This window comes from Centropristis striata, chromosome 9 (genome assembly GCF_030273125.1).
Source record: "Centropristis striata isolate RG_2023a ecotype Rhode Island chromosome 9, C.striata_1.0, whole genome shotgun sequence".
Classification (NCBI taxonomy): Eukaryota; Metazoa; Chordata; class Actinopteri; order Perciformes; family Serranidae; genus Centropristis; species Centropristis striata.
Genome location: NC_081525.1, coordinates 29,111,036 through 29,123,801, shown reverse-complemented (window position 1 = coordinate 29,123,801; position 12,766 = coordinate 29,111,036). Strand labels below are relative to the sequence as shown.

Here is a 12,766-nt window from a genome sequence, read left to right as displayed (position 1 = left end):
AGGTCGAATATACCTCTCGCAAATCCCCATTCTTCTGAAGCTTATGACGGAAGCATTGAGGACGGAGGAAAAGGACTCTCTGACTAGAGAGAATGTGCTTGTAGCCCTGCAGAAACTCAGCCTCAGGTACATTTAAAATAATGTTTTTATATACCAATTTTAAAATAAATGCATGTACACTATAGGCCAAAAGTTTGGAAGCAACTTAAATTGTCTGTTTACAATGGCTCTCTTTAAAACCAGTATGTATTTTTCTGGAGTTTTGGATGTGTTTACGACATGATCAGACTTTACCTTTATTGAATTGAACCATTTTCCTCAATTGACCTTTAGGTATAGATTGATGTTACCAGACCATTGCTGAATAAATGTTATCGAAAGAAAAGAAGGGCTTAGTTTTAGGGTTGAGAAGATTTGGAAGAGTCACAACTTAAGTGCAAAAGTAAAAAACATCACAGTTTGCATTATTCACTTTAGCTCTTTGGCTTTTGAGAGTTTGGATACAAAAATCCCAATAAATCTCAACTGTGTTCATATCTCTGACAAACTACCACAGAGATGGCTAAAATTGAAGCAGCTGAGTAAAGAAACAAAAGTACAGATTTATACATTAAGGAAAGAAGGATACACAAAGTCTAAGCAATAAAAAACCCAAAGACCTGATAATTATAGTCAAAATGTGTTCTAAGTGATTCTTTATATAATAATCACGTTTATTTTGTTGCAGAGTATAGCAATGAAACTATGATCTTTTTTGTACAAATTTGATCTTGCTTCCAAAACTTTTGGCCTGTTGTGTATATTAACTAGATTACCGTACATACCAGTTTGTGTATTGGACAACTTCACCATAAACACACATTAACAGACCTGTTTCCCAGTAGAAGCAACAGATTATTGAAATCACATGTATTGTCATTATCATCATGTCTTGGTAGGAGGAGCCAGCAGACGGCCATGATAGCAGACGGTCTAATCGGCTGGCTGGTGGATGAGCTGCAGGACTCTGACTGCCTGAGTGACTACAGCCTGGAGTACTCTGCTGCTCTGCTCATGAATCTGTGTCTGCGAACAAAAGGTAAAGGCCAGGAGCAGGTACCACACAACAGAGACACACATTTAGCCAGATATTTTCCTCATAGGACCATAGACTGTATATAAATAATGGACGTAGTCACCATGACGTCACCCGTTGGTTTGTGGCCCGTTGGAAGCATCAAGTTCAGCGTTACACTCGTCGCCATCTTGCGTTGCCATCTTGCGTTGCCATCTTGCGTTGCCATCTTGCAGCTTAAGTTACTTCCTGGTTTGCCTCCTTGCTCAGACCCGGAGGTTGCCGCTTGCATAGGACACTTTAGTGATACGCTTGAATACATCATGTCCAAAGAACGAAGCCATTGCTTTAAGGCAAACCCTTTTTAGATTCCCTAAATGTTTTCGACCCTAATAAAGGCAATAAGCTGAAAACATTTAGGAATAAAGTTTAGTGTATTAAAGGGGAGTTATGCTTCTAGTGTAACTTTTGAGAAAATTTTGATCTTATTAATAATCTACCATGTCAGTCTAAATCAGTTGTATCGAGGCCATCTAGACTCTCTGTCTAAAGTTATTCCTGTTGGATGATTTTATTATGAGCTGAGTTAAGTCCATTATTGTTTGGATTTGAATAAAATACATTATGTTTTACAGCTTCTCATGAACACAGTGCTTATTAGTGCGCTCATTTTGCTTAAATTTACTCTTACATCATATCTGGATTTCTTTGTTCATGTCACTCCCCTTTAAAGCACATTCACCATGAACAGATACTCTCCCTCTTTCTCTGTAGTGTCTTCTTTTTCATCACAGTTTTCTTGGTTTGTGCTTTTAATAGTGTACTTGTTAAGTGACAGATAAAGTTTGGACCTGGAAAAAGAGACAAAAACACTGAAGGGTAAAATACAAAAAGGTTTATGACAAAAACTGTTGCAAAAAGGTAGAGAGCGAGCTTAGAAGTCAGCCGGTCTTATGGCAAAAAACCCCCACAAAGAGTGAGCACATGGAAGTACATGGGGCTTGGAACAAAGCTGCTGGACTGACTGGACAATCAGGTACACAGAAATCCAGTAAAAAGCATGCAAAACGCATACTAGGATTTAATCTTGTCAGGAGGATGTTACGGTTGGAATCAGGTGGGCCTGATTGACGCCCACCAGACACGCACATAGACACACGCATGAGCTGCAGCAGAGGAGAAGAACAGTAAAGGGAGGGGGGGAAAGGCAGAGCATACACAAAAAACAAACAGAACGATAAGATTCAAATAAAAAAAAAGATTGGACTTGTGGGAATCATTAATCATTAATCTGACTGATGTCATTTTATCTTACATTTTTTTATCTTAGAACAAACAAATAAGTCACATTGTAGGATTAAAGATTTGGGTTGATAAACTGACGTGTGTGTATGTGTGTACGTGTGTGTGTGTGTGTGTGTGTGTGTGTGTGTGTGTGTGTGTGTGGGTGGCTGTCTTTCTACAGGAAAAAGGAAGTGTGCAGACAACGCTAAGCATGTGCTAAAAGTTCTTACCGACCTCCTCGGACATGAAAACCATGAGGTGATGCACCATTTAGCCTTTACATACATCTGTGATATGTTATACATAAGTATACAAACATAGTATTCTTGTTTTTTCATGTACATATTTTATGACATTTAGAACTGCCCAACAAAGGGCTCTTATTTGCTCCTACAGTCTTTAAATGTACCTTCCCCCAATGTAGATGGCACAATGTTAAGATAACCCAATAAACAGAATAAATAGAAGAGTAAAATATATTTATATATACCAGTATATAAATAATAGAAAACTGATAGCAAAAAAGAGTATTATAATACCAAGTTCTAAATGTAAAATAAATCATATAAATACGTGAATACAGCTTTATCACTAGTTGATCTGTTGAAATGTCAATACCTCTGTAAGCCAAGCAGACACACTCATGCTTGCAATAAAAGTTTATGATGCCTTTCAAAGTGTTTGGCTGTCTTGATAGAAATGACTTTAGGTAAGTCTATAAAACATATACAACATTAGCTTTTTTTTAATTTTATGAAAGCCTGTCAGCAATTTTGGAGGGCCATTAATTCAAGCTGTTAACCCTCTGGAGTCCATGAAACAACCTGCACATTACTTCTTCATGACGTGAAGACATAAAAATTTAGCAACATTGAGTCTCTCTATCAGCTTCCCTCTAAAGTTCTGGCTTGAAACTCCATGCCAGATTTTTTTTTTGATGATGAAAACCAGAGATAATGTCAAATATATTTAGTATAAAATATAGAACTAGAGATTGTCCTCATTTTACTGTTTATATGTAATATTTGCAACCTGTATTCATTTTTTCAACATTTAAAATGCTGTGTATTGAAGTATAATTTTCAAGATCAGATTTTATGTTTTCCTTTGTTTCTTTTGAGTTCAACATTTTTATGAAGTAAAGTCAAGGGACATCAGGACATATAGGTGACGCAACGCTGAAAAAAACTGATACCAACATAGCATGGTAAAAAATTTTAACTGATTTTTTAAAAGACATAATAGCCCAAGATTTCAGAGGGTTAATCTCCTACCTGCTAGGATTTTTATTTACCTCATTACCTACTATATCATTCTATATATCTATAACAAGATCCACGGCATTCTTTCCTCTTCTGTCTGTGTGTCCTTGCTGCTGCACGCTCATCTAAGCTATTACCATTTGCCATGAGATGCTAAAGATAGGGGCTCTGTGTGTGCGTGTCACTTTGCTCTTTCAGATTCGGCCATATGTGAATGGAGCCCTGTACAGTATCCTGTGTATTCCCTCTGTGAGACAGGAAGCCAAAGAGATGGTGAGATAGGAGAAATGTCTTCACCTGCTTGGAGGAAAACAGACCCAGTTTGTGTTTTTGCTCCGCATTTGTCTCTTTATGTCACCACACAGCCAGTGTCTGAAGGGAAAAAAACAGGTGTTCACAGTCATATGAAACTGTACGCAGATACCAGTGGCTTGTGTTTGTGCAGGACAGTATGGATGGGGCCTGTCTCATCCTGTTCAACAAATATCATATCTAAGCAGATTTCCTTAAACACAAATGATAATTTTTAACACAATAACATACATTATAATCAACTTCAAATTTGATCCTCAGCCAATTGTTACTGTGTACACTGCCTTTGAATAGTCAGTCACTGGTTTTTATTCTAAATGTAACAAAAAAGAAATATACCGTAGACATTGTGTAGTATTTCAGCTGTGTTTCCACTCTGTGTGTACACCGCTGTGATGTGTGTTTTCCTCTTGTGTGCAGAGTGTAGAAGAGATTCTCTGCTGCTACAGCAAAGAAGAGAACCCAGACCTCAACAGACAGATTGAGTTCATCATTAAACAGCTAAATTCAGGTAAGTGAAGTCAAATTTACTGTTACAATGGATGTATTTAACTCGATGGATGTGTATGCATATAATATGTACTGCCTGTATATGTACATTTAAGAATAAAATACATTAACTGGTGGCAGCTGGTGTTATTGACAGTAGCCATGCACTGGTACATAGGGCTGGGCGATATGGACCAAAAGCCATATCCCGATATATTTAGCCTGAATATCGATATGCGATATATATTCCAATATTTTTATCGCAAAGTGAGAGCAAATGTTCAGTCGAAGTCAATCAAATCCACTTTATTTATAAAGCACAATATTAGCAAACACAAGGCTTCCAAAGTGCTGCACAACAATTAATAGAAAACACAATACAAAGAGATGAAGTAAACAATAGGACAATAAAATACAATAAGATAAAATACATTAAAATACAATAAAATACAATGAGATTAATAAAATGAACTACCTGTACAAAATAAACCCTAACCCTAACCCTAACCCTAACCCTATGACATGTCACAAGTAATTTTATTGAAACTTTTTAAGTGAACATAAATACTGTATAACAACAGGAGTACCTTTTTAATTAAAATCAAGGTTCCATAAAGTGCACATTTAAATAAAAAATATCTTAAATAAAAGTAGCATATGAAATAAAACAGGCCAATCTTTTTCTGAAATAAATATATTTATATAAGAAAAGAATAACGAACAATACAAAATAACTAAATATGACAAACCCTAGTAAGGGCAGCATTTATATATAAAGAAATATAATTTTTTAAGTATATCAATATATCCAATATGGTCAAATACCTTATCACATTTAAAAATATATCGATATATCTTTTATATCGATATATCGCCCAGCCCTACTTGTAGTCCCGAAATATGTTAAAGGCACAGTGTGTAGGATTGATGGTGTGGTGGTGTCTATGTGCAAAGACCATGCCCTTTGCCTTTCGCAATAGATGAGTCTTGAACAACTAGATATAAATGTAATGCTTGGTGACTTTTGTAAATGTTTTATATGTGTTAAATCAAAGCAAGTATCTGTTTTTCAGATACTAGATGAATTTCTTGAATACATATCCCCAGTTTCTTATATGTTATCCTGTTGTTGTTTGTTGTTGTTGGCTTTTGAAAATTGACTGACTTGTGTATCTTTGTGTTCCACCCAGCTGAGGAAGAGGGGCCAGAGTCTGATGATGAAGAAGAAGAGGATGACAATGATGTAAGTCCTTCCCTCAACATTGGACATTGATGAGCTATTGCTCTACACCATATGAATATCTCGTGAAGTGCTTGAATTTATATATTTTGTGCAAGAATAGAAATTGTTTAGATTTTTTTCCACAGCAGCCTCGCTGTCTTTTGTTGTCTGTGAGCTTCTGTAAAGCCTCCCAGCTCTGATTGTAAAAAATGGAATTTGACCTGGGGTGTCCTTGAAAAACTCCTTGTATTTGATGCTTTAGAAGGTGTTAAAGCCCTGCCATCTACACATTATTTCAACACTATAGGCATACTTTTTTTTTTTTTTTTTTTTTTACAAAAATGAGGGATGAATGAAAAATGAGGGTGAGAGGAAGCATAATCAGAAACGGCGCATATTTGACACCTTTCCCTAACCTTTAGATAATAATCTCAGCATGACATTAGATATTGGGTGTCTCCCAACTGGATTCTATGGGAAACTGGGTTATCAAGATAAGGTATTTGGTAGTAAGTTCAAATGAGAATGGCTGAGTCCTAGGTGCATGTGTGTATATGTATGCGAGTCCCTGTTTCCCCCTCATGGTCACATAAGAATTCCTTAAGTGTGAGTGCCCTTATTCCATTGCCTCTGATCTCAGATGTGGTGTTTTTGTAGCTGCTATCCATTTACCATGGCTATAAGGGTGAACTGATATATGTTCCCCACTTGTGTAAGTGAGTCCAACAAGTGTAGACTACACTGGGCTCTTGCTCACACTGTGTTACTTGGTGCCAAGCATTGTATTAGTGTGTAAGTAGACTCATGTCAGTGTTGCTGTGAAAAAGTTCATTTTTAAAAAGTGAATTTGGAATTACTGACACTAGTGGGGCGACATAGCTAATCTCTGTCCATGACGTAGGAGAGACACACCCACTTGGCAATAATGAGTGTTCATCATGACATTTTGGATGTCATCAATGTTCCCACCTTGATAAAAGCCTTTAATAGAAGCTTTGAGAAGGTTAGTCTAATGCTTTTAGCAAAGCATTAGACTGAGACAGAGTGAGATAGCCTGCAGTTGTGTGTAGAGTAGAACTACTGAATGCTTTGTTCTGTCGCCAGTGACTGTAATGTTAAAGGTCCTATCAAATAGGGAATACAATTGCTGACTCAGTTGCTGAAAAATCTTGTGCACAGTTTGATTTGGTCACCTTTGTTTGTAAACAATTTATGTTAGTTAAGTTATTAATTATATGTTATTTTTCATTCGTCGCCCTTGTCATATGTTCAGCAGGTGTGTACAGGCTATGTTATTTATTAGATAGTTGATCCTCTTAATTTTGCTCTCAAAGTGCACCAGAGTGATGCATTTCACTTTAAAATGTCCAAATAATTTGACCCCCTAGAGGCTCTGAGGTCCACAGCCCCCCCACCCAGAAAATAGTTCCAACGTCCCTGTACCAACAGGTGATCTGTACCTTTAATACTCAAATAGGAAATGCTTTAAACTGAATGGGGGTGTCTGTAAACATGCAAAATAAAGTGCATACATAAATAACTGATGTATAAGTGAGTAATTACTTTAAAAGTCATATGTACCACATTTGCTCTAACATCCACCATCTGACAAAAAACAAAACAAAATATAGATATATAACAGTTTTTACTGATTCATGGCACTATATAATAACATTATAATATAATGAGATGACCAATTACTTTGTAAAAGTCTTTAAAAGTTTGAGTGAGTATTTGATTTGGTTGAATATGGTTATAGGATCTAGATTATGTCCATTATTGCACGTGGGCCCAATGGGAAAGAAATGTTTAACCAACTGCTGGTGGCCATTTTTAAAAATTCCGCCCCACTACACTGCATTCTTGGGTAGTCTTTTATGGCCATTGTGTTTCAGATTTGTCTTAAACACACCTATGTCCACCACAGATTGTGGCTTATTTATCTGATCATTTTCTTGCAACAGGAGGATTTAATGGAGACAGACCTTGATATAGAGGAAGTTCTCCAACCACAGCCCAGGGAACTGTCCGGGGAGAGTCTGCTCACCACTGAGTACCTGGGGGTAAGAGCAAAACACACTGATATACACTCACTACACTTCTCACAATAAGGCAGCTAATTTCATAATAAGTTATGTGAGACAACGGACAAGCCAGCTGCACATAAGGAAATGTAAAGTTTTGTGTGTACTATACAGTACCAACTAGTCCAATATGCAGCAACTAAAGGAAACTTAATATTTTGCTATATTGGCCTTGTATAGAGAAACAGTATAAAAATTATATCAGTAGGCCTAATGAACCTCTTCAAGAATAACTGTGATAAAGGGAACTGAAATGTTTTTGGGGATTAAACTCTTAACTCCTTATGAATTGCAACATTTTACATTATCAGCAGACAAGCATGTCCTCACATTAAAGATAGCAGTTCAATTATTAATGCTTATAAAAGTGATTTCTGCAAACACACATGACAACTCCCCCATGACTGCTTATAGAACTTCAGTTTTACCTTTTGGGGTTGTATATAAAAAAGGTCCATTTAATATTTCATCTCTTTACCTTGCTGTCAGATAAGACTTCCCAAAAGGGAGCTGAAGCCATTCTACCCATATGCTCTCTTCAAAGCCACCAGACTCCATTGACAGAAACATTATTTTCACCTTGCAGAGCACGAGAGTTTCTGGTCTACTGCTGCCTCAATCAGTTAGTTTGACTGTGCTCTTGTGTGAATTTGGTGTTTTTAAAGGTTAGTTTTGATTCACCAAAGTCACACAAACAAACAAACTAACTAGACAGGTCGACTCAGCGGTAGACCAGAAACTCCTGTTCTCTGACAAAACTATTGTTTTTGTCAAAGGTGGCTTTAAAGAGAGCATAGCAGTTCCAACTCCCTATCAGAAAAGGATGTCTGAGGTAAAGCATTCAAAAAATGTTGGGATGTTTTTGTGCAGATTATGACCAACATGACAAAAGTGAAGAGGAAGTCAACTCCTCTGGCGCAACCAAGTCATGATGAACCCCTACAACGTCCAGTCACCCCAAGTTCTCATCGTAATGTCAATGTGGGGTAAGTTAAACACACACAGAGTGATTCTCATGAACATGGTACAGCTCATAGCAAAAAAATCGAAGAGCATTGATTTCATATTTTCTTTGACCCTTTATAATATATATACTATTTAAAGGCACTGTTAAATATGAATTTATAATCTATTTAAATAATTTTAATGTATTTTCTGACATTTTTAGACACTGTGAGCAACAAAATGCATTCCCGTAACACATTTTTAAATAGAAATAAAAGAAACAACAAAAGGTTTTTTTCTTTTTTTTTTCTTTGGCAAGCACTTAAATATGCTCAAGGGTAGCGGGTATCACCAAAATGTATTTTATTAAAATATACACATATTTTAATTCAAGCAATTCTATCATTACCGTAACATTGAATGATTTTTTCTCATCAATTTTCATTCAGATTTTGTTCTTTATACATTGTTATCAACCATTATATTTGATTATATTCTGTTAAGTTATACCTTTTCAAACAAATGTATATTTATTTTTATAAAGTTTATTAAATATTTATAGTATATAAGTGTGGGGAAACCATGACATTTTTATCTGGACGCATTACGATAATGAATTTGTGAATCAAAAATATGTTCAAAAATATAGAAAATATTATTTTAGCACAAAACAATGAATTGTGCCTCATTATGGTTATATTGTTAATTCATATAAAAGTGAAATATATTTAGTTTAATAAAGTATGTCCTTATAATCTTCACAGACATAACTTAGACTGGCTGTGGGCAGCCATTTCCATATGATGCATAAAAATACAACAAAATACTATATCTAGATAAAGCCATATGATGTCTGGCTTATTTTCTCTTAAAGCAGATCAGTTTACAACAGCACAGATAGCTCGTAGTATGACCTGTAGGTCATTTTGACAATAACTGTGTTGCCCCTTTGTTCAAGCACATAGATAAGAAAGTTCCTTCTCTTAAAACTAGTGCAGTAGGTCAAAATAAGAATGGGATCAAATGCATTTTGCTATTAATCACCACAATTCCCGACTGAATTGTTCATGCACTGTAAAAGAATGAGTCAGCGGGAAGAGATTGGAACTGGAGAAGCTTTGTACTGAAAGGCAGATCATTGTCAATAAATACTGTGAGCCAGACATCAGGTATAAAAGAAAGTGTTATTTTAGAGTGATGACAGCTTTGAGGGATCAGTGTACTCCACATGACCTGCCCCAGAGGGAGCATCAACTCCTAGAAAGTAATTGATATACGCTTTTATAACTTACTAGTTCAAATGTATCTGTATCTTTATTTACAGACTGTAGCATTGGTGAAAAACGGTAAAACCATTAATTTAAAGTAGGGCCGGGACTTTAACGCGTTAATTAAGATCAATTAATTACACAAAAATGAACGCGTTAAAAAATTGACGCATTTTAATCACACTTATTTTTGCACGGCGGAACGTTTCTCACTGGATGAGTTTCAGGCGGACCGATTATACTGGAGCACCAACTAGCGTTCATGAGTTCAGACAACAACAAACCACAGTGAACATGAAGGAAGAAGCTGATGAGACCGCTTTGAATTTCTTAAATGTACTATATTTCTAAATATGCTATTGCTACACTTAATGGCAAAAACTGCACTGGTCAGTTGGACTTGAACAAAAATAAACAATATTTTTGTTGCTTAAGCGTATGTATTATTATGTATGTCATTATTCAATGGTATACTAAAAATCTATGTGAAAAAAATTACTTCTCACTGTTCTCAGGTCAAATATTTATATGCGATTAAAATGCGATTAATTTCGATTAATTAATTACAAAGCCTCTAATTAATTAGATACATTTTTTTAATCAAGTCCCGGCCCTAACATAAAGTTTTAAAGACGTGATAGAAGAGGAATTTAGTTTATTACCTACCAGTATCAACATCTTGATGCAAGTTCTTACAAAAGCTGAGCAGTATTGTTTGTGTTTGTATTACGTGTAGGGAAGGAAGCCTGCCTCCTTCACGATACAACTCCCGACCTCCTACACGCTCCGGCAGTCGCCCGAGCACTGCTGACTCCCTACGCCACAGTGTCGGTGAGTGGGTGTCATTTATTTTGAAATTATTATTATTAAAAGTAATATATACGTAATCTTTGGTGAAATATCCTGTGGCTATGTTTGCAGTCAGATTACTTATACTTAATACACATTGTGGGTATTGAGAATCAGTTGTTTTTTGTGTGCCAATTTAATTTCCCTAACATCTGCTGTTCTTTATTTGGTCTATGGATGTTTTTTAAGTGATGCCCAGTGTCCACTTGGCAAAGGAAGCTCCTGTGACTTCCTCAGAAAGCAGAAAAGATAAAGACTCAGCAAAATGGGCACCAAATGGCAAATGGCCTACTTAGACTTTCCATGGCATCAAGTTGTGCTCATGTGTTTCAGATTGACTATAAATGTGGAACAGTACTGTTACAATTGTTTTAATTAAAGGTCCAGTAATATGAAAAGTGGTTACACTTTATATTAGGGAACACATATTCAACATTAATTAGTTGCTTTTTAGCATGCAAATAAGTAACATATTGGCTCTTAATTGGTCATTATTATAGTAATTATTAATGCCTTATTCTGCATGGCCTTATTATACAACCAGTAAGAGATTAAATAAGAGTTTTTCCTCAATAACCTCAGAATTATTTGCTTATTAGTAATAAGTAAGGGAGTTGTTGTTTCTGACATACGATCTTAATATGCTTTACTTTGTATGCACTTGATAATCTCTACATAGCAGTGAACGAAACCATGGAAACGGCAAATAGCCACCTTCTCACTGTGGCTCACTGGGAGATTAACATTGGTGCAAAGTGACCAACTTTGTAGAGTAATGATTGAAATTACAATCTACCAATCCTCATCCAATCATCCAAAAGGAGCCACCAGTCACGTCAAAGGTCTGGACAAGGTGACTTTTTGCCGTTTCCATGGTTTCGTTCACCGCTATGTGGAGACTTATAAAGTCCATACAAAGTAAAGCATATTGAGATCATAACTCATATACAACAACTTACTTACTTACTACTAATAAGCAATAATTCTGAGGTTACTGATGGAAAACTCTTAGTTAATGGCCTACTGGTTGTATAATAAGGCCATGCAGAATAAGGCATTAATAATTACTTAATACTGACTCATTAAGAGCCAATATGTTACTTATTTGCATGCTAATAAGCAACTAATTATTGTTGAATATGTGTTCCCTAACATAAAGTGTTACCAAAAAAGTAAGAAAATTCCATCCATTTTTGATTATATAGCAGATCTAGATGTAATGTAATGAATGCTATGAAAGTATCAGAACTCTCAATCCATGGAGAAATACACATACCTGTATTCAAAAATTGTGTGTGTGTAAGTGTATATAGGTAGAAAGTGCTGCTTCATGGCCAGTAAAGTCATTCCCAGGCTGCAATGATGGTGCAGAGACTCAGAGAGAGCAGAGGAAACACCTACCATCAGAGCAGACTGGGCTTTTTTTCTCAGTATGACAAAAGTATTTTTTTTTTCAATTTAAAGCATGTTTACGTATGATCCTGAAAATGAGCACAATACTGTATGTCAGCTTTAAATTTAAATGCGAAAGTTAGATGCAGTTCTAAAACAAGAGTGATGAAGTCCTAATATATCTCTCTCCTCCATCATACTCTCAGACTCGGAGTGCGGCCGGTTGTCCCAGGAGTCCGAGTTGGAAGGGCCATATGAAGGGCGAGCCAGAAAAGGACATTCCCAGGAGGAACACAATGGACACTCATCCAGGTAAACTGACTCACACACACACACACACACACACACACACACACACACACACACACACACACACAATGAGACTGTGTTTTCATGAATGTTGCTGCAATTTAATGGCTAAAACAATGAGAGATCTTAAACTCAAAAATCATTATATATTTTAAGTTTCCTGTCTAATGCATTATAAGCATAAGATAAAAACAACATTAATGGAAGTGCTCCAGCCACAGTGTACTTCAACAGGCATTGCAAATGGAATAAGGATCTATTGGGGGCATGCATGGTCACTTCTGAGAAGGAGAGAA

General features: G+C 36.1%; 1 protein-coding gene across 1 annotated transcript in view; it reads left to right on the top strand.

Annotated features, from left to right (window-relative positions):
• The window catches only part of LOC131978068 (lisH domain-containing protein ARMC9), a 38,893-nt gene that overhangs the window by 15,940 nt on the left and 10,187 nt on the right, over positions 1-12,766 (top strand). The window contains exons 15-24 of the mRNA XM_059341576.1: positions 3-126; positions 939-1,078; positions 2,520-2,596; positions 3,799-3,873; positions 4,333-4,423; positions 5,592-5,644; positions 7,588-7,686; positions 8,578-8,693; positions 10,657-10,751; positions 12,368-12,473. Of these exons, the coding sequence (XP_059197559.1) occupies positions 3-126; positions 939-1,078; positions 2,520-2,596; positions 3,799-3,873; positions 4,333-4,423; positions 5,592-5,644; positions 7,588-7,686; positions 8,578-8,693; positions 10,657-10,751; positions 12,368-12,473 (976 nt within the window). The remainder of the gene's footprint in view (positions 1-2; positions 127-938; positions 1,079-2,519; positions 2,597-3,798; positions 3,874-4,332; positions 4,424-5,591; positions 5,645-7,587; positions 7,687-8,577; positions 8,694-10,656; positions 10,752-12,367; positions 12,474-12,766) is intronic.